This window comes from Polypterus senegalus, chromosome 14 (genome assembly GCF_016835505.1).
Source record: "Polypterus senegalus isolate Bchr_013 chromosome 14, ASM1683550v1, whole genome shotgun sequence".
NCBI lineage: Eukaryota > Metazoa > Chordata > Cladistia > Polypteriformes > Polypteridae > Polypterus > Polypterus senegalus.
The window spans coordinates 142914966-142933559 of record NC_053167.1 but is presented as its reverse complement, the minus strand read 5'-3'; the positions used below and the strand labels follow the sequence as shown (position 1 = coordinate 142933559).

The following is an 18594-nucleotide window of genomic DNA, read 5'->3' as shown; positions in this document are numbered from 1 at the left end:
TTACATCAGACATGTGTCAATGTTAAAAAATCATAAAAAAAATCAATTAAAATACATAAAAAAGCACAAAATAATTGCACAAATGCCTTTGTCGCTGCTGGTACTAAGGGGTGACCTGCTTTACGACTTTAAAGGGTGAGACTGATTATATAGTGAGTCGGATCAGTCAACCTCATCCACACTACAAAGGGCCCATTTGTGCTAATTTATAACCTGCATTATAATTTTATATTTATGTTGCCACATTGACCTGTTATTATTATTATTATGTTGTCCAAATAAGAGCGACATTGTATTGTTGTGACTACTTAGGGCCTCCTCTGTGTTAGAATCTCAGGCAAAAGTCCAAATAAAGAATGACATTAAAAATAATGAGTGGGTCGCTTGTTAATTTACAAACGAGATTAAGTACCACTTTAGTTACAAGGGTTTTGGGGGACACACGTTAATTAAAGAACAATCTTAAATATGAGATAATGAAGTACTTAGGGTTACAAAGCTGTATGGAAACGCACCTGAGGAGTTCAATTAAGAAAAAAAATGATATTACATTAAACAAAAAAGAAAATTTTGGCTTGCTAAACATTTAGGTGCATTCAGAGAATTAGTTAGTTATCACAAATTTGGTAAATATATTGATAATAGTTAGTCATACTAGACAAATAACAGTAATAACAGAATGTAATCACATGTATTAGTAGAGTAGGCTTTGACCACAGGACTGTCTCATTGCCTGTTTTGTTAAACTTTTTTTTCTCTTAAACTGTCTGTACCCTTACGTAATGTTTTTGGGAGTTATCTTTGATTTTAACAATGTCACCAAGAAATGAATACATTAACAATGATAATTCTTATCTTTATTACTAGGGGCTTCACCCCCTGCTCGCTTAGCTTGCCAACCCCCCTGGCCTGCGCTATGTGCCAGCCACTTCACGTCTCTGCCACTCGCGTATGTGGATTTCACTTTCATCAAACAACCAATTTTTTAATTCTCATGGATACGCCTCTTCATTGGGAATAAACTCTACTTTTCCCTGATGGCAACACGAATTAGACGATCTACAAGTCTCCGACTTAAAGTTTAAATCTGAACAATATATTCAATCTCTTTTCACTGTTCCATTATTTCACCTAGTAATAATTTCCATTTGTTTGCGCTAATGCGATCTTTACTATCATTTTTTGGAGACTTTCGAATTTTCGTACTTTCATTATCTCTAACCTGCTCTGCATGTGTATCACGCCAATGTTTTTGAATTCTTTACAACGTTTTACTTTGTCATCTACTCTTTGCCTTTTATTTCTGGCCCTGGGTGTGGTTAAATTTCCTTGGCACAAAGTCTCGTCTCACGGGACCTGAAATTATCTCTCTGAGAAAGTCTCATCTCGTCCCAGGATTTTTTTTATATAATAGAGAGATTTGCATTTATTTCCATCTGACTTGGGGTTTTCACGCTACTGCTAATCAGTCTGCACAGATGACCTACAGCAGAGGAACTGACCTGAACACACATACTGTATATACACCTTATTTCTCAGTGAATGTTTCAATGTTTTTTAATACAATAATTTGTTATAATAGTTGTGTAATCAGACAGGAAGAAAAATGGGGAAACGCGGAGGAGGAGAAAGACTGGAAAAACTGCAGGAGGTGAAAACTTTCAAACCGACATTTAAAATGGCAAATGTTAGATAGATAGATAGAATTTATTTTATTTGTCCTCGGGGGGAAATTTGGTTTTCTTCAGAAGTTCTTTAAATAAAGAAATATCTAAATAGGTCGAAAAGTAAGTAAATAAATAAACATACACACAATACGGTCTGAACACATACCAGAATGACTGGAACAGAAGAAAATTAAAAAAGAAAGAAAACTGACTTGACAATTCCAGTCACTGTGAGGCGTTATTTTTAGTCTGTCGTAAAGAAAGTGGATAAACTTCTCTCATGAGTTTGCCTTCAATCTGATAACAGAGATGTGTGTGTCGTTGCATTTACAGAAACCTGGATGAATGAAAATGACGACCACCTGATGCATGATGGTTTCGTTGACTGATTTGTTTGGATTGGCTCTGCTATCAATCAAGTCCCCTGGCGAGTGCCTGCCTGTATATAAATGAACAATGGCGTAGAGAAAAGGCGTGCCTGAACTTTGTGTAACTTTTATCAGCCTCACTGCACCCCATATTTTTTTCATCCCATATAGTTTTCATCACAATCATGGATATTCTCCTGTTGTGGGCGAAGCAGCTCAATTCATCTCATTCATGTGCCGATTAAGACAAGCAGCAAGCAGCCGGCTATTCCATCCCCCACCATCTCAGAACGTTCACAAAATTCTCCCAGCTCATGCCTTGTTTGATTATCTGGGAGTGAGAGAACTGCTGGAATTTTAGAGTGGAAATAATAGATTGTTATTTGGAACACATGCATTTCATGTGTGTTCCATTTCTACAGTAATCTGTGTGAACACATTGTTAAAACAGAAACTTTTTCATATTTATAAATAAATAAATGTTACAAAATGTAGACATAAACTATAGAACGTGTGAAGCCTGAAGTCCAAAGATCAAATAAACACTTTCACAAAAGGTTCAAGGACAATACAACAGCTTCTGTGGCGTAGCGGTAAGATTTGCCAACTTATAATCAAGAGTCCCCAGTTTGATCCTGACTGTCTCCTATATTTGCCATTTTCAGTAGTGAGCTGCTCTTATTGTTAATATTATACAGTACACACATCCATTTGGTTTGCGTCTGTAACAGACCGTGTACATTTATAGTACTGTACTTGTAAAAGTTACCTTTTTTTTCACTTTTATTCTCTCAGTCATGATCACCATACATACACCGCCCATGGAATCTGACGCTGTTAGTTTTTATTTGAAACTGGGAGTTACTGTAGATGTGAGTGGTGTTTTGAGGCAATGGAACTGGGCATTCTCTGATCTGGAGGGATAAAAGCTGACACACAAACGCTGGCAAATCTGCCTTCTTCGTATCTCAACGTCACTTGATTTTTTTTATTCAGTTTTATTGAGTGTTCCTGCTGCACTGAATCAGGCAGCTCATGCCTTCTGGTGCACGATGTCGACGCAGCACGGAGAAAAAAAAAGAAAGAGACAAATATATGGGACATTGGGTATAAATTTATGGTACTTGTAAAAGTTAGCTTTTTTCAGTTTTATTCTCTCAATGACGATCACGCTCTAACACTCCCCCCACCCCTCCTCTCCTGATCTGACTCTAAGCAACAGCACCAGCGTAAATTCACACCCAATCTGACGCTGTTCGTTTTCAAATAATATTGCATTAGTGCGATGATGTTTTCTGATTAATTTTATACCCAATGTCCCATATATTTGTATCTTTCTTTTTTTTCTCCGTGGTGTGTTGACATCGTGCACCAGAAGGCTGCACCGAATAAGCTCCAGTTATTTACCTTTATTTATTTACTTACTTCCTTCAGAGTAAAGTCACAAGTAGAGTACAGAGCTTCCCATGTACATATACAAAGTACAGCGATGGCAAAAGTGCATTCTTGCATCCATGTTATAGCACGTCTATGTGAAAACAGCAGTGTCAGATTTGGGGGGTGGTTATCGTGACCGCGACTGAGAGAATAAAACTGAATAAAAAAAACAAAGCTAACCTTTTCAAGTATCATAAATTACACCGGCTGTTACAGACTGGAATCAAATGTGTGTTTTTATTCTAAAATAGTAAGAATACATGCAGCTCACTTCTCAAAATGGTCTCGAACCCATGAAGTTCTGATTACTAGTCAACAGTTGATACCATTGCGCCACCAAAGCCGTTGTAGTAAAAGCGTGTCGATGTCGCACCCTAACGCGGGTTCTTTTTCTGCAGTTATATTCTTGAATAGAAGCGAACTTGTTCTGTTATATTTGTACCTTTTGTGAAAGTGTTTATTTGATATTTGGAATTCAGGCTTCACACATTATACACTTCATGTCTACATTTTGTCAATTATTACTAAAACATGAAAAACGTTTCTGTTTTAACAATGTGTTTAAATAGATCGTTGTAGACACGGAACACACATGAAATGCAAGTGTTCCAAATAACGATATTGTATTTATAAAAGGTGTCATTTTGCTTGACTTCTCACTCTATACAACTCTAAGCAACTGACACGCAGGTAAACAGACTTGAGCTGAGAAAGCTCTGTGGGGTGGGGGATGTGAAAACAGGCTGCTTGCTGCTTATTGGCACATTTACAGGACAAAAGACGCTGACGGAGAGGTGCAAAGGGATTCAAGGTGGGACGGATCTACAAGTTTTTTTGTAGGCTCTCGTAATTCTAATGTTAAGAATAACGGGGATGTATAGGACTGCAGTAACTACAGGGTGATAAAATTGATGAACCGCAGCATGAAGTTATGGGAAAGAGTAGTGGAAGCGCGGTTAAGAAGTGAGGTGATGTTTAGTGAGCAGCAGGATGGTTTCATGCCATGAAAGAGCACCACAGATGCGATGTTTGCTCTGAGGATGCTGATGGAGAAGTTTAGAGGAGGCCAGAAGGAGTTGCATTGCGTCTTTGAGGACCTGATAAACCATATGACGGGGTGACTGAGAGGAGCTGTGGTATTGTATGAGGAAGTCGGGAGTGGCAGAGAAGTACGTAAGAGTGGTACAGGATATGAACGAGGGAAGTGTGACCGCGGTGAGGTTTGCGGTAGGAGTGATGGAGGTGGGATTACATCAGGGATCGGCTCCGAGCCCTTTCTAATTGGCAATGGTGATGGACAGATTGACAGATGAGATTAGACGAGTCGAGTCTGTTGATTCTTTTAAAAAACAATTAAAAACATTTCTTTTTAAACAAGCATTTAATCAGTGCTGAGTAGTTCCAGTTTATTTATTGTTTTATTGGTTTTGTCTTAATTGTTGTATTTGTACCGTATTTACTGTTCAGCGCTCTGTGACCTTTTGTCTGTGGAGGGTGCTATATAAATAAACTAATACTACTACTACTACTACTACTACTACTACTACTATAAGATTGTAGGTTCAAATCCGACTACTGACACCTGTTTTACTACAAGAAAGTCACTTCATCTGCCTGTGCTCCAATTGGAAACAGAAAGAAATATGACTGATTGTATCCCAAATGTTAGTAACCTTGCAGGAAGACAACAGTCCAATAATAAGTTAAAAATATGAAGTCCTGAGAGCAATGACAAAAGACTAGAAGGAGACCTCACAAAATACAACACACTTTTCAAACCAACTTCTCAATTTTGACTACTTTTACCTCAGCTGTGTCTTACGTCTCCTTTTTGTCTTTTCCTGAGGAATTTTAGGAGAAAGATCTGTGACAAAGTCAATTCTTAAATGAAACAAATGAGAATCTCTTGTATGTCTCATAAGCCATCAAAATCAACCTTTTTGCACTAAAACTTCCCTATGGAGATTACAGAATTTCATAAAAGAAAGTTGTTATGCCTTGAGTGAAAAAATGTAAAATGTATGAAACAAATAAAGCTAACTGCCTTGCACTCCAACTCTGTCCTGGCCAATCTTGTAATAAAATAACTGAGATTAGAAAATTAAATGAATGAATATCCATATTAAGCAAATACAGAGCTAAATAGCTATCAAATAAGACTAAGGAGGCCAGAAGAACCAACTTCTACAGCCAAGTACTAAACACATTCCTGTTCTCAACATCAGTACAGGTCGGGTAACAGACTGGCCACACAGTAGTTGTTGGTCACATTTCATTCGTTGACATGATAACAGACACATCCAAGTTATTTAAGTCACACATCTGATACCAAAAGTGATGGGAGACTGAAGCTTCTACTCTGTATACCCAGCTGTTATAAACGTGTTTTCCATGCCTGCTTACACACACCCCAACACACACACATATTTATCATTCACCCCTTTTCTAAAAACTAATGGTCTCCTCCTTTCCTCCACTGGGCCCAGTCCTACAGAAGTCTGGGATGCTGCCATCTTATGGCCTGGGCTGTCATTACACAATGTGAATTGCAGTGAATACTGACACATCTTTACCCTCAATCATACTTTTCCAGCCCACCTTTCTCTCCACCTCAACTCATCTTTTAGCATATTTGTATCTCTGGGTGTTTTCATCACACATCACCTCAGAAAGTGTCCAATCAGGTTACTCACTTTGAGCTAAATTCCTGATCCCTCCATGGTTTCTCAATCAGGGGGGTTGGGGGTGGCTTGACCTCTTCATCTATGATTTAAACAAAAGTTTATCTGTTAGCTTTTTGTTTCATGGACAATCGCATCATAAAATGGGAGTCACATGGCAGTTATCCCAAATCACTATCAGATTTAAACAACACAACTTATAAAGGAGACCAGCTGTAGGATAGGGTTTACAAGATTTAGGTAAAATGGACACAAGCCTTCATAAAGACAGCAGAGCAACCTTTGTGTAAATATTTGTATCCCCCTACTCCTTTAACCCTTGTATACATACCTCAGTGACGCCATGTTTACAGCTCTCTTTGGGTCACATGATACATTGTGGACACATCTCCCCAGATTGATGGTTCATTCATTTCACCCACATGAATTTACTACCAAAAATACCGTTTATACTCGTGTACCACGCGCCCTCGTGTAAGACTCGCACCCTAATTTTTACAAAGAAAATCGCGAAAAATCGTTTTGCCCCGTGTACGATGCGCGTTGAAAAGAAAGAACCGTACAGAGACAATCGGTAAAGAACTATAACGACAAGTGGAAAATTATTGTGCTCACCAGACTATTCCAGGTTAATCATCATCTTCTGATTCGCTGCTGGATTCGGATTCCCCACCACTACTGATGTCATCGTCGCCGCGTTCCCATAAGGCGTCGTCTTCGCTTCCGTCGCCAATCTCAAACACATGACTCTGGGACACTGTGCTTGCGACCTATTGCCCGATTTCCTATCTTCTCTGCTTCCAAAATCACTTTAGTTTCTCTCACGGCGTGAAGGAGCGTAAACGCTTGCTACTATCCACGCTGAACGACGATGCCAAACTGATTCAGTACCCGAATCTTAGCTTTTCACACATCCTCGTGTATGGCGCGCACCTGATTTTCTAATGCTAATTTTTGGGAAAATATGTGCGCGTGGTACACACATAAATACGGTATACCAAAATAGTTTAAAATTATTTTATTGTGATCATTTACTCATCTAAAACCTATAGGGTCACTAGTGACCTTCAATGCGGTAATGTGTCAGTATTTTTTTCCTGCGCATTTTGAGCACTCAAACAAAACCTGCTTTTCAAAGATTACTGTGTATCGCTATATGTTAATTATGACTGCATTTCTATCCTGTTACAATTTTTGTAGACATTTATGAGTTTAGAGGTGAAACAGAGATGCTGCTTCTTAGCACAGCAAGCCCTTGAAACAGCCCACTCATTGATAGAAGATTACATGGCAGAAGGAAAGACAGTGCATCGTGATAAATCTGACGTGATCAGATCAGGAATGCTGTGGGTAGAAAATTGTAGAACAGCAGAGTTTAGACAAGGATTAGAAAGATAAGGAAGGTGAAGGGGCAGGCAGCTACAGAGACTGAAAGTGAACAACCCACATTACCTGAAATAACCAAAAGTGGACAAAAAACACAGAAGTTGTTTTTTCAGCAGCATTTCTATCATGTCACTCATTATTTAGATATTTATAAGTGAAACGAGTTTCATTGAATAAGAAATGGAGGTCCTACTCAGTGAAGCAGAGGCAAAGAAAAACATATGATTTGGTGGTTTAGGCAGTGGTGTGTGCAGCAGAAGGAAACTGATGGAATGATACTCAAAGGTTCAAGTTCAGATGGTGCACAGTGCCCAAATTAAAAACGACAGATAAGAAAATAAGTTCCTCTGACACTTATCAGCATATGAAGCCATTGAAAGAATCCTGTCATTGATGGCAGATGACGAGTCAGAGAGAGACTGAGAGGCATGCAGAGAGGCAAACGATGAACAACAGAGTAATGTATTGTAGATTGACACTTCTGATGACATCAGATCCTGAATGTTCTGGGCAAGAAATTGTAAAGAAGTAAAATGCAGATGAGGGGGACATTGAAAGTGAAGCAGCGCAAGTCACGTCACCTGAAACAGCTTCTTACACTGGACTGTAAAACAGCTGAACGTTGCAGAGTGTGTCAGGGGCCACATTACAATGAACACAACTTGGTCTGGGACTACCGTGCTGAGCCGAGAACACTATGATTGCGTATATACTGTATATTAAAACTTAAAAGTAATAAAGCATTAAAACGTAGTTTAAAAAGAAGTCAAATGTTCAGGGAAGAGGTTTCAATAAAGGTTTGGGCAGTTACAGATATTTGTGGCTTAACTTAAATATAACTATACACAATCATATGAAAAAGTTTGGCAACCCCTCTTAATTCTTTGGATTTTTGTTTCTCATTGGCTGAGCTTTCAAAGTAGCAACTTCCTTTTAATACACGACATGCCTTATGGAGACAGTAGGATTTCAGCAGTGACATTAAGTTTATTGGATTAACAGAAAATATGCAATATGCATCATAACAAAATTAGACAGGTGCATAAATGTGGGCACCCAACAGAGATATGACATCAATACTTAGTTGAGCCTCCTTTTGCTCCTTTGAGCCTCTCGACGCTGTCCTCCTATAGCCTGTGATGAGTGTCTGGATTCTGGATGGAGGTATTTCTGACCATTCTTCATACAAAATCTCTCCAGTTCAGTTCTATTTGATGGACAGCCTGCTTCAAATCATCCCATAGATTTTCGATGATATTCAAGTCAGGGGACTGTGATGGCCATTCCAGAACATTGTACTTCTCCCGCTGCATGAATGCCTTTGTAGATTTTGAACTGTGTTTTGGGTCATTGTCTTGTTGGAATATCCAACCCCTGCGTAACTTCAACTTTGTGACTGATGCTTGAACATTATCCTGAAGAATTTGTTGATATCGTGTTGAATTCATCCGATCCTCGACTTTAACAAGGGCCCCAGTCCCTGAACTGGTCACACAGCCCCACAGCGTGATGGAACCTCCACCAAATTTGACAGAAGGTCGCAGGTGTTGTTCTTGGAATGCGGTGTTCTTCTTCCGCCATGCAAAGCGCTTTTTGTTATGACCAAATAACTCAATTTTTGTCTCATCAGTCCAAAGCACTTTGTTCCAAAATGAATCTGGCTTGTCTAAATGAGCATTGGCATACAACAAGCGACTCTGTTTGTGGGGTGAGTGCAGAAAGGGCTTCTTTCTCATCACCCTGCCATACAGATGTTCTTTGTGCAAATTGTGCTGAATTGTAGAACGATGTACAGATACACCATCTGCAGCGAGATGTTCTTGCAGGTCTTTGGAGGTGATCTGTGTGTTGTCTGTAACCATTCTCACAATCCTACCTCGGCATATGCCACTCCTGTGTTTTTCTTGGCCTGCCAGACCTGAGGTTGGTTTAACAGCAACTGTGCCTGTGGCCTTCCATTTCCTGATTCCATTCCTTACAGTTGAAACTGACAGTTTAAACCTCTGATAGCTTTTTGTAGCCTTCCCCTAAACCAGGAGACTCAACAATCTTTGTTTTCAGATCTTTGAGAGTTGCTTTGAGGATCCCATGCTGTCTGTCACTCTTCAGAGGAGAGTCAAAGGGGAGCACAACTTGCAATTGACCACCTTAAATACCTTTGACCACTCATGATTGGACACTCCTGTCTATGAAATTCAAGGCTTAACGAGCTCATCCAACCAAGTAATCAGCATTGAGCAGTGACAGGCATTCAAATTAGCAAAGAGACAAGGGGACCCACATTTTTGCACAGCCAGTTTTTCACATTTGATTTAATTTCATACGACTAAATACTGTGTCACTAAAAATCTTTGTTCGGAAAACACCCCACTAGGAAATGACAGACATACCACTGTTATCTTTTTTGTTGAAAGGAGAGTCAATTATTATACAGGCTGAGAGGGGTTCCCAAACTTTTTGATATGACTGTAGGTGTGTAATAGTGTTTGTTGAAAGTCCCAGGTATATAACGGTTAGTTAGCTCCAGTGTCTTACTCAGATAAGAACAGAAGTCTTTGTAGAAAATGCAATGCAAGACACAAAATTAAAGGAAATGGGATTTCCAGACTTAATTTGTAAGTGACTACAACACTTTCTGCCTTCCCCAGTTTATGTCACCTCACTGATCTCCTGATCCCAGTGTTTACATTTCTTTTCCTCAGGCTAGCGATGTGGCGATAGACCCGTGGATTCTTGACCTTAGTTGTGGAATCTGGAGGTTTGAGTTGGAGTTGTAGAGCGCAAATCCAGACATGGGGCATTTGTGACTTTGATCTCACGCTCGGTGCTGACTTGGGGATATTCAGACTTGGACCCGTTTAAGTCTTCACCATTGGTATTGCAAAATCTTGTCAATTTTGCTTTTTTTTATGTTTTTTGGACTACCTTCTTTGTTTTTTTTCATATTACATGTAAAGTTTCCATCAGGACATGCTTAGCTCGTTATTTTTTGTGCAATTTCACTGTGGTTATTCTTTCTTGTTACTGGCTAGTCCTGCCACGTGCAAAAGTTCACTGACGACACTGCTATCATGGGCTGCATCAGGAGTGGGCAGGAGGAGGAGTATAGGAACCTAATCAAGGACTTTGTTAAATGGTGCGACTCAAACCATCTACAACTGAACACCAGCAAAACCAAGGAGCTGGTGGTGGATTTTAGGAGGACCAGGCCCCTCATGGACCCCGTGATCATCAGAGGTGACTGTGCAGAGGGTGCAGACCTATAAATACCTGGGAGTGCAGCTGGATGATAAACTGGACTGGACTGCCAATACTGACGCTCTGTGTAAGAGAGGACAGAGCTGACTATACTTCATTAGAAGGCTGGCGTCCTTCAACATCTGCAATAAGATGCTGCAGATGTTCTATCAGACGGTTGTGGCGAGCGCCCTCTTCTACACGGTGGTGTGCTGGGGAGGCAGCATAAAGAAGAGGGACAAACTGGTGAGGAAGGCAGGCTCTATTGTAGGCACGGAGCTGGACAGTTTGACATCCGTGGCAGAGCGACGGGCGCTGAGCAGACTCCTGTCAATCATGGAGAATCCACTGAACAGGATCATCTCCAGACAGAGGAGCAGCTTCAGCGACAGACAGACTGCTGTCACCGTCCTGCTCCACTGACAAACTGAGGAGACCCCACACTATGTGACTCTTCAATTCCACCCTTTGGTAAACGTTAACATTATACAAAGTTATTGTCTGTTATACCTGCATTGTTATCACTCTTTAATTTAATATTGTTTGTTTATCAGTATGCTGCTGCTGGATTATATGAATTTCCCAAGTATCTATCTATTTATCTAGAATCACGTTTGAGAATATCTTGATTAGCTGTATATCATTTTGAGAATCATCACTATTCTCCTTTTCTTTGCAATAATTTATTATCACAACCTTTCATGGGAGCCTGGAGCACTGACCATACGTGCACACAACATCATGTCATCTCCTTTGACAACAGGAGAAAGACCCAGGCTTGCCCCAGACAGCAGCATTTGTGAGATCTTAGAATTAGGGTAAGTGACAGAAGGGTGAGACTTGGCACCTGCTTGGGACTTTGATTTTCGGTGACCATCGTGGTCTGTTATGTGAAGCTGTTGAGAATTCAATCATCTGCTCTCTTGATCTGTCACTAAAACCAAAAGAGTCAGTCCATCCCTTGCAACCACAACTGTGGATATTTTTGTTTCAAGTGAACTGAGCCCGTGCAGCCGCAGTTATTCTTTGAATAAAAACGTCTTTTCTTCTCTCTTCTGTTTTCAGTACGGTTAGGAGGGAACACAGCAGAGCAGTTTTAGAACACCAGAAGTAGGCAAGCAAATCATTATTTATAGAATTCCAAATGAATTCTACATTTATTTCTACCAAATCTAAGGGGGGAGAATTTTTCGAAAACGCCAAATTGGTCTCAGTGCGAGTGAAATGGTAGACGTGTTCATAAATAAGTCCTTCAGTGGACTGGCTACCCATCAAGGGGTTCTCTTGTGCCCGCATATGCTGAGATAACACTCTAGCTTCCTGCAGCATTTAACTGAGTTACATGGGTTTAATAATGTGACGGTATGTTATATTATTGCACACAGCCATGAAGTTCAATTAATATTTATTACCTTTTGGTTTTTAACAGTGTTGTATGGTAGCTAGCTGGGTAGGTGCTATTGGGTGGTTTTAGATAAGGTGGTACAAGCATGTCCAGCATGACTCCAAAGTCTATTCCCCCATATTAGGTAATTAAGTGGGGTGACCATCTGTCTATTTTTATACTTGCCCTGCGGGTCACACATTAAATTAATGGATGGCTATGCCTGTTTGTTTTGTCATTTAACAGAGACTGAGGGACACTGCACTGCAAACATGAACACTGAGAACATCCAACAGAAATCAGCTCACTCACCTTAATGAAAGCACAAGAGCCTGTGTGTCTGTCAGGTTGCCATGTCTCTGTTACATGCCGTTTGGTATGGGATGTGCCAAAGCAGAGCTAATGTTTGTGACACTCCATCTGTTGGTGGCATTTTACTACTACAAATGTTTGTGATGTGCCATCTGTAGGAATGCAACACATTCTATTACGCCATGCATTATTCTAATAGATGTTGCACTGCAAATGTTGATACTCAGGTCTACGTTAACTGCTTTGATTTCAAACCCTCTGAGACGGGTGGCACGACTAGTATGAACTTAAAGCTCTAAAAAGCTTTATTGTGATCTGACACTCGAGATCCCCACAATTACTTCACCACAGGCTCGCTGAAGGACCACAACCAATGAGCCAGTCTGCCTTAAGACTTTTGAGCTGCGGCCTCCTTTCACTTTCCACCCTCTAAACGTCTGCACAATTCAACAGCAACTGAAGAAAACAACAACCAGAGGAGCAGGAGAACTTCAGCCCACTGCTGCCTTCATCGCAGTTCAACTTTATCAGGGCCTGAGTGTGGATTGTGTGCTGAGTGATTCTTTAATACAAAATCAGCTATCGGTTATTATTTGTGCTGTGATTGTTTCTTCTCGTTGTTCTTCTTCATCCCCTTTGTGACTCTCTGGTGGCACATCTCTCACTTGGTCTAAAGTGGACTGGCATACCATTTGTCGACTTTTCCTGTTTCTTGCTGTGAATAAGCAAATAAAACTTGTTAGGATTTTCTTTAACGGCCACTGTAGCCTGAGCTGAGTCCGCTGCATGACAGGTTAGGGGATGCACAACGACACAGCAGAATAAAACTGGGGGCCTCTGGGAGTCACAAATGTTCAATAGCAAATCACATAAAAGAACGTATTATCTAAATGTATAGATTTTTATAAAACCTTTTCTTTAAATTTACCTTAATTGACCTTTTCATTTGCAAACATATAACTTCCAGTGTAAATTCTCTGCTGTCTTCATGTGTGCCTCCATAGCAGAGGTGAATGTTTGTCTGCCATACAATGAAGTTGGCACACCGAGCTACAGAATAAAAGCACCACTGCAGTGTAAGGAGCAGAACTTCAAAGTGTGTAAACAATGGGTGTGTGTCTCACATTGTATTTTTAATATGAATTGCATATTTTTCTATGCAAATTACAGACAATATAAACAGTTCCAGCCATAATTTTCAAATCTATAGCAGGATATGTGATTGCCTTCTAATACTTTACAAGTACAGAAGCATTTGCAAACATTGCTCTTCTGAATTAATGAAGACAAGTGGCACCCATCGTGCTGTAACATTATTGTATAATTGCAAACCACATTCCTGGAGTTGTCTTTCACCACGTGTAATATCTCACCACGTGAACTCCTCCAAAGGCGCAGAATAATAAATTCACTCTTCTTCTCCTCAGTGTTGCCCTTTGGAAGTGAACCTACGAAAATGAAAAAGAAAGGCAAAGATAAAGACACCACCACAATTAAACAGGAAGACCTCAGAAGTCACGCACTGTTCATGTACCAGTTTACCTTCCCACTTGATGGCTCAACATCAGAAACAAATGGGAAGATTAGCTGGTCTGGTGGTTTGGGTGAGCTTGACAACTAATACACATTTGAAGATGGGTATGGTTTTTCCCCACAAGAATTGTTAGAGTCTGACAGTTTTTTTTTTCTTTTATGGAGATGCATTCGTTTATAATACTTTAAAATAAGTAACCACGTTTTATGTTTGCTTTAGTTAGGAAAGAAAGAAAGAAAGAAAGAAAGAAAGAAAGAAAGAAAGAAAGAAAGAAAGAAAAAGATAAGGTACCACCTAAATACCTAAAGTCAAAAAAGAGCTATAACTTAAAGATTGGCAGCCTTGATGCACAAAACTTTGCTCCAACAGTCAACTTAAAAGGATGGGCTTTTGCGCATCTGAGAAACCAATGAATGGCAAGATGGCCGTACCTGCCTTTAAAAACCCTAACATACCCCAACTCATCGCTTCCTCTATCAGTTCACTGCTCGGCCTGGTCATAACTTCAGGGACACCATCGCCTAGAGTGTGTCCATGAGAATGGCTGCAGCAATCCCTTTCTTCTCTGAAGAGCTACCAGTGCAGGACTGAAAGATGAAGCACTTGTCTGTATTGGAGAAGAACAAGGGGGTCAGGGGTCCGAACCTTGCTAAGGAAGGCAATTGCATGAGTGAGCCACACGTTCATCTCGCTAATGACGGGACCTGATGGATCACCTGGGGCCTCATGTATAAACACCATGTGTAGAATTCACACTAAAACATGGCATACGGACAAAACTGGAAAAGTGTGGGCACACAAAAACATTCAGAGACATAAAACTGTGTGTACACCAAGTTCCATTGCACTTCCTCTTTACAAATCCCAATGAATGTGAAATTGAATGCACGTGCCTACATCCTCACCCCGACTCCTCCCAGAATTTCACATATTTGAATATGCAAATCATTATAGATAGCCCCTTATGTTCAATGTTTTGTTAAAAGACAATGGCAAAAGTACGTGAAAAAAAAAGAATTTTACCGAATACGAAGTGGAGGTCCCACTCATAGGATTTGGTGGCTTAGGCAGTGGTATGAGCAACAGAAGGAAACTGACGGGATCAAACTCAAAAATGCAAGTTTAGAAAGTCGCACAGTGCCTGAATTAAAAAAAAACAGTGGTCAGATGTAAAAGTCGATGTGAAAGGGCAAGTCATTGTCCACAGTCTGAGTGTCATACGGAAGCGTATTAGGGCACAGAGAAAAGAAGAAAATAGAGACACAGTGAAGAAAAAAAGTTCAAAATGTTGACTTTAATTTTGAAATTTCCACTTTAATCTTGTAGTTTGTCATTAAAGTAGAACTTCATAAACTTCATCTTAAAATCTTTAATTTACTAGAATTTCTCAAATCCCATCGTAACTAAAGTATTATGTTAAATGCTTCGTATTCTAAGTGTTCTATGTGTGTGAATCACTACGTGCTTCTTAAACAGGCTTTCTCTTTCGCAGACAGGAGTGCGCAGGCAGTGATTACATTCAAGATATTACAGCTGTCTGAACAATTTAGAATACTAGGATGGATACTTGATATTATTTTCATGATGAAATGCATTAAAGCGTGTTATTAAACATGGGGATATGGTGGCGCAGTGATAGTGACAAGCTGGTCCCCCATCCAGAGATTGTTCCTGCCTCCCTCAAGATGCTTGCTGCACTGTGCGTGACCTTTGATTAAATAATTTATTGCAGCAGTACTGTGTCTGTCAAATATACTAACTCCCAATTCCTGTCCTTCCATTTTCTTTCTCCATGTAACCAATTGCCACACAGTAAGTCAAGTCAAGTTGGGGAGCATGTACTGGTACAGCGCGTTGCCACACCCACTACACGGCAAAACAACTCGGGATCCCGTTTGGCAACCCCCCAGGCAGACACGCAGTCCAGTGCCACCCTCCGGAAATGACCCTCTATCTGCTGCAGCCAGGTGTTACGTGGGCGACCCCTTGACCTGGTCCAGCCACTTGCGTCCCCAACAATGAGGATCTTATGAGCCGGATCACCCTCGGGGAATCACGCCACATGGCCGTAGTGCCGTAACTGACGCTCCCTCACAATGCAGGTCACGTGCCTCATTCGGGACTCCATGAGCAACACAAAGTCAAACCAACGGGACACAAGGATTTTCCAGAGAGACACAGTACCAAAGGAGTCCAGTCTTCATCTCAGGTCACAGGATAGTGTCCATGTCTCACAACCATATAGCAAGACAGGAAGCACCAGGACTCTGAAGACTTGAACCTTCGTCCTTCTGCATAGATATCGGGGGCGCCACACACCTCTTTCCAGCGAAATCATTACCCCCCATGCTCTCCCAATCCATCTACTGACTTCATAGGATGAGATCACCAGAGACACGAATGTCATGGCCAAGGTAAGTAAACCTCTTGACGAGGTCGACACTCTCTCCGCAGACAGATACACTGCTGATGGCCGAGCCCATGAGGTCATTATATCAGTGTTTCCACACTCAGATACAATGGGTTAAAATACACTGAGTGGTGCACTGGAAGTAACAACACTAAAGCAGCCATGGTAGTTGGAGTAGTTTGGCCATTGCGTGCACCATTATATTGTAATAAAATGATTACAACCAAGTGCCTCAAATTTGTAAATGATATGAAATTAATTTCAATATATTTGATAAATTCTGAGATTCTGAAAAAAGGAAATCACACAGAAATAGTAGCACTGCTTTGACGCTGGGTGCTCCCAGTTTGCAAAACCAAACAGAAATGTGCATGCGTAAGGCACATTTAGTTTTTATACATCTCAAAGTGAGCCTGGAAAGGGGGGTATGCAACATTTTTGTGCGTACACACTGTTTATACTGTACATGAGGCTTCAACTGACCCAGCAGGTGTAACTTTGCTAGCAACAGAGAACACTGTTTGTAAAAACCTCAAAGAGGAAGCTGTAGCACAGCTATAACCAGAATGTACAACCAAAGCAAAAAAGGAGAAGAACAACTGAACAAATAACAAAAGTCCATATAAACTTCCTGCACATGCCAGAGAAAGCTGAAAGCACAGACAAGCAACTGAGTTACTGTAAATACCAAGTCTCGTTATCAACATGGTTTGTTTTCTAATTAGGAATCTGGTTGAAACAAAATCCCACAGCCACCACCACACACCAGGGACCTCATGCATAATGTGTAGAATTCACACTAAAACATAGCGTACGAACAAAAGCGGAAATGTGCGTATGCACAAAAAAATCCAGATGCATAAAGCTGTGTGTTCACCAACTTCCACTTTCTTCCGCTACATAGAAGGCAATTGTGCATGGAAAAGAAAAAAGCGTCACGGAGGAATTAGAAAGCTTAATGTGTTGGCTGATTTTGGAGAAGTCACTGGTATGTTAAAAAATTCCCTTTTTTAATGTGAAAGGTTTCTGACTTAGTGACGGCTATTATTTATGTAAAAGAATAAGTAAGTTCAGTTAATGTGTGATATCGTGCAAGCACGTTTATTTTTAGTAACTAGTGCATGTTCGAAATAATGAAGGAGTGTATGTGTATACAAAATTCTTATAGCATGAATGAAAATCTGAGTTTTCTTGTATTTTCTTTGTTTACTTAAGGTTATCAACCTACTCCTAATTCAGTCCTGTTCCTGTTGTTACTATTGCTCTTGCAACCTGATTATTCTTAAACAGCACCAAATAATGAAAAGGAAGAGTTGCTCTATGCGTCCTCTTTAATCAACTAAAGGTCTTTTTCAAGTTTGGGCAGACATTGATGCAGTAAACCTAAATAACTTGACAATGGCTGAAGCAACGTGTGCTCAATGCTGTATACCGATAATTCTTTTCCCAATCAGCTGCTGTGATTCCACACTCAGATACAGTGATATAAATACTCCGAGTGGTGCAGTGAGAGGAATATGGAAAAAGGGGTTGGGTGATTTATGCGTGATGGTCTCTGTAATGTTAATGCCAGTTCAGTGCCAGTTCAGCACACAACCCCAAGAGGACACAGAAAAAGGACTGAAATACCATTAGCAATATTTAAATGACAGTGAAGCTTGTTTATCTATGTATTTTGACTTGGCAAAATGTCTACTTTTTCCTTTTAAGAAATTAGAAAATGTACACATGGAGTAACATTTGAGTTCAACTCAGTTAACTGATTTAAGAGGTATTTATGTGCTTCATCAAAGAGACAGATATTGCATTTTTGTTTTTTAAATATACAGTGACAGAAGTATGTGTGAAGTGTGGCGGGGATTTGCTCAGACTGCCACGTCACTGTTTGTACAAGTAGATATAAGCACTGGACACCGGACGTGTACACTCTATTGTTGAATCACTACAGTGCTGATGATCTGTTTTGCAAACAGGAGCATTTTTAGGGCCTGTAAAAGTGGGAAATACTGAATACAAAGATACTCAGGTTGAAGTACCCTTTCAAGCTGCATCTAAGGATTTGCAACGTGTAAGTGAGAGTCGCTTTTGGCCAACAATGATGGACGGATTAAAAGGCAGAATTCTACGTAACCATCATCATCAAGCCCTTCTGTGAGAACCCTAAATCCAAAGAGGACT

At 40.3% G+C, this 18594-nt stretch overlaps 1 protein-coding gene across 1 annotated transcript in view; it reads right to left on the bottom strand.

Moving 5' to 3' along the window:
* The window catches only part of LOC120515012 (interferon-induced protein 44-like), a 75561-nt gene that overhangs the window by 38733 nt on the left and 18234 nt on the right, over window positions 1-18594 (bottom strand). Inside the window, exons 3-4 of the mRNA XM_039735699.1 lie at window positions 13846-13920; window positions 6166-6235 (exon numbers count right to left, since the gene is read on the bottom strand). Coding sequence (XP_039591633.1) covers window positions 6166-6235; window positions 13846-13920 — 145 coding nt within the window. The remainder of the gene's footprint in view (window positions 1-6165; window positions 6236-13845; window positions 13921-18594) is intronic.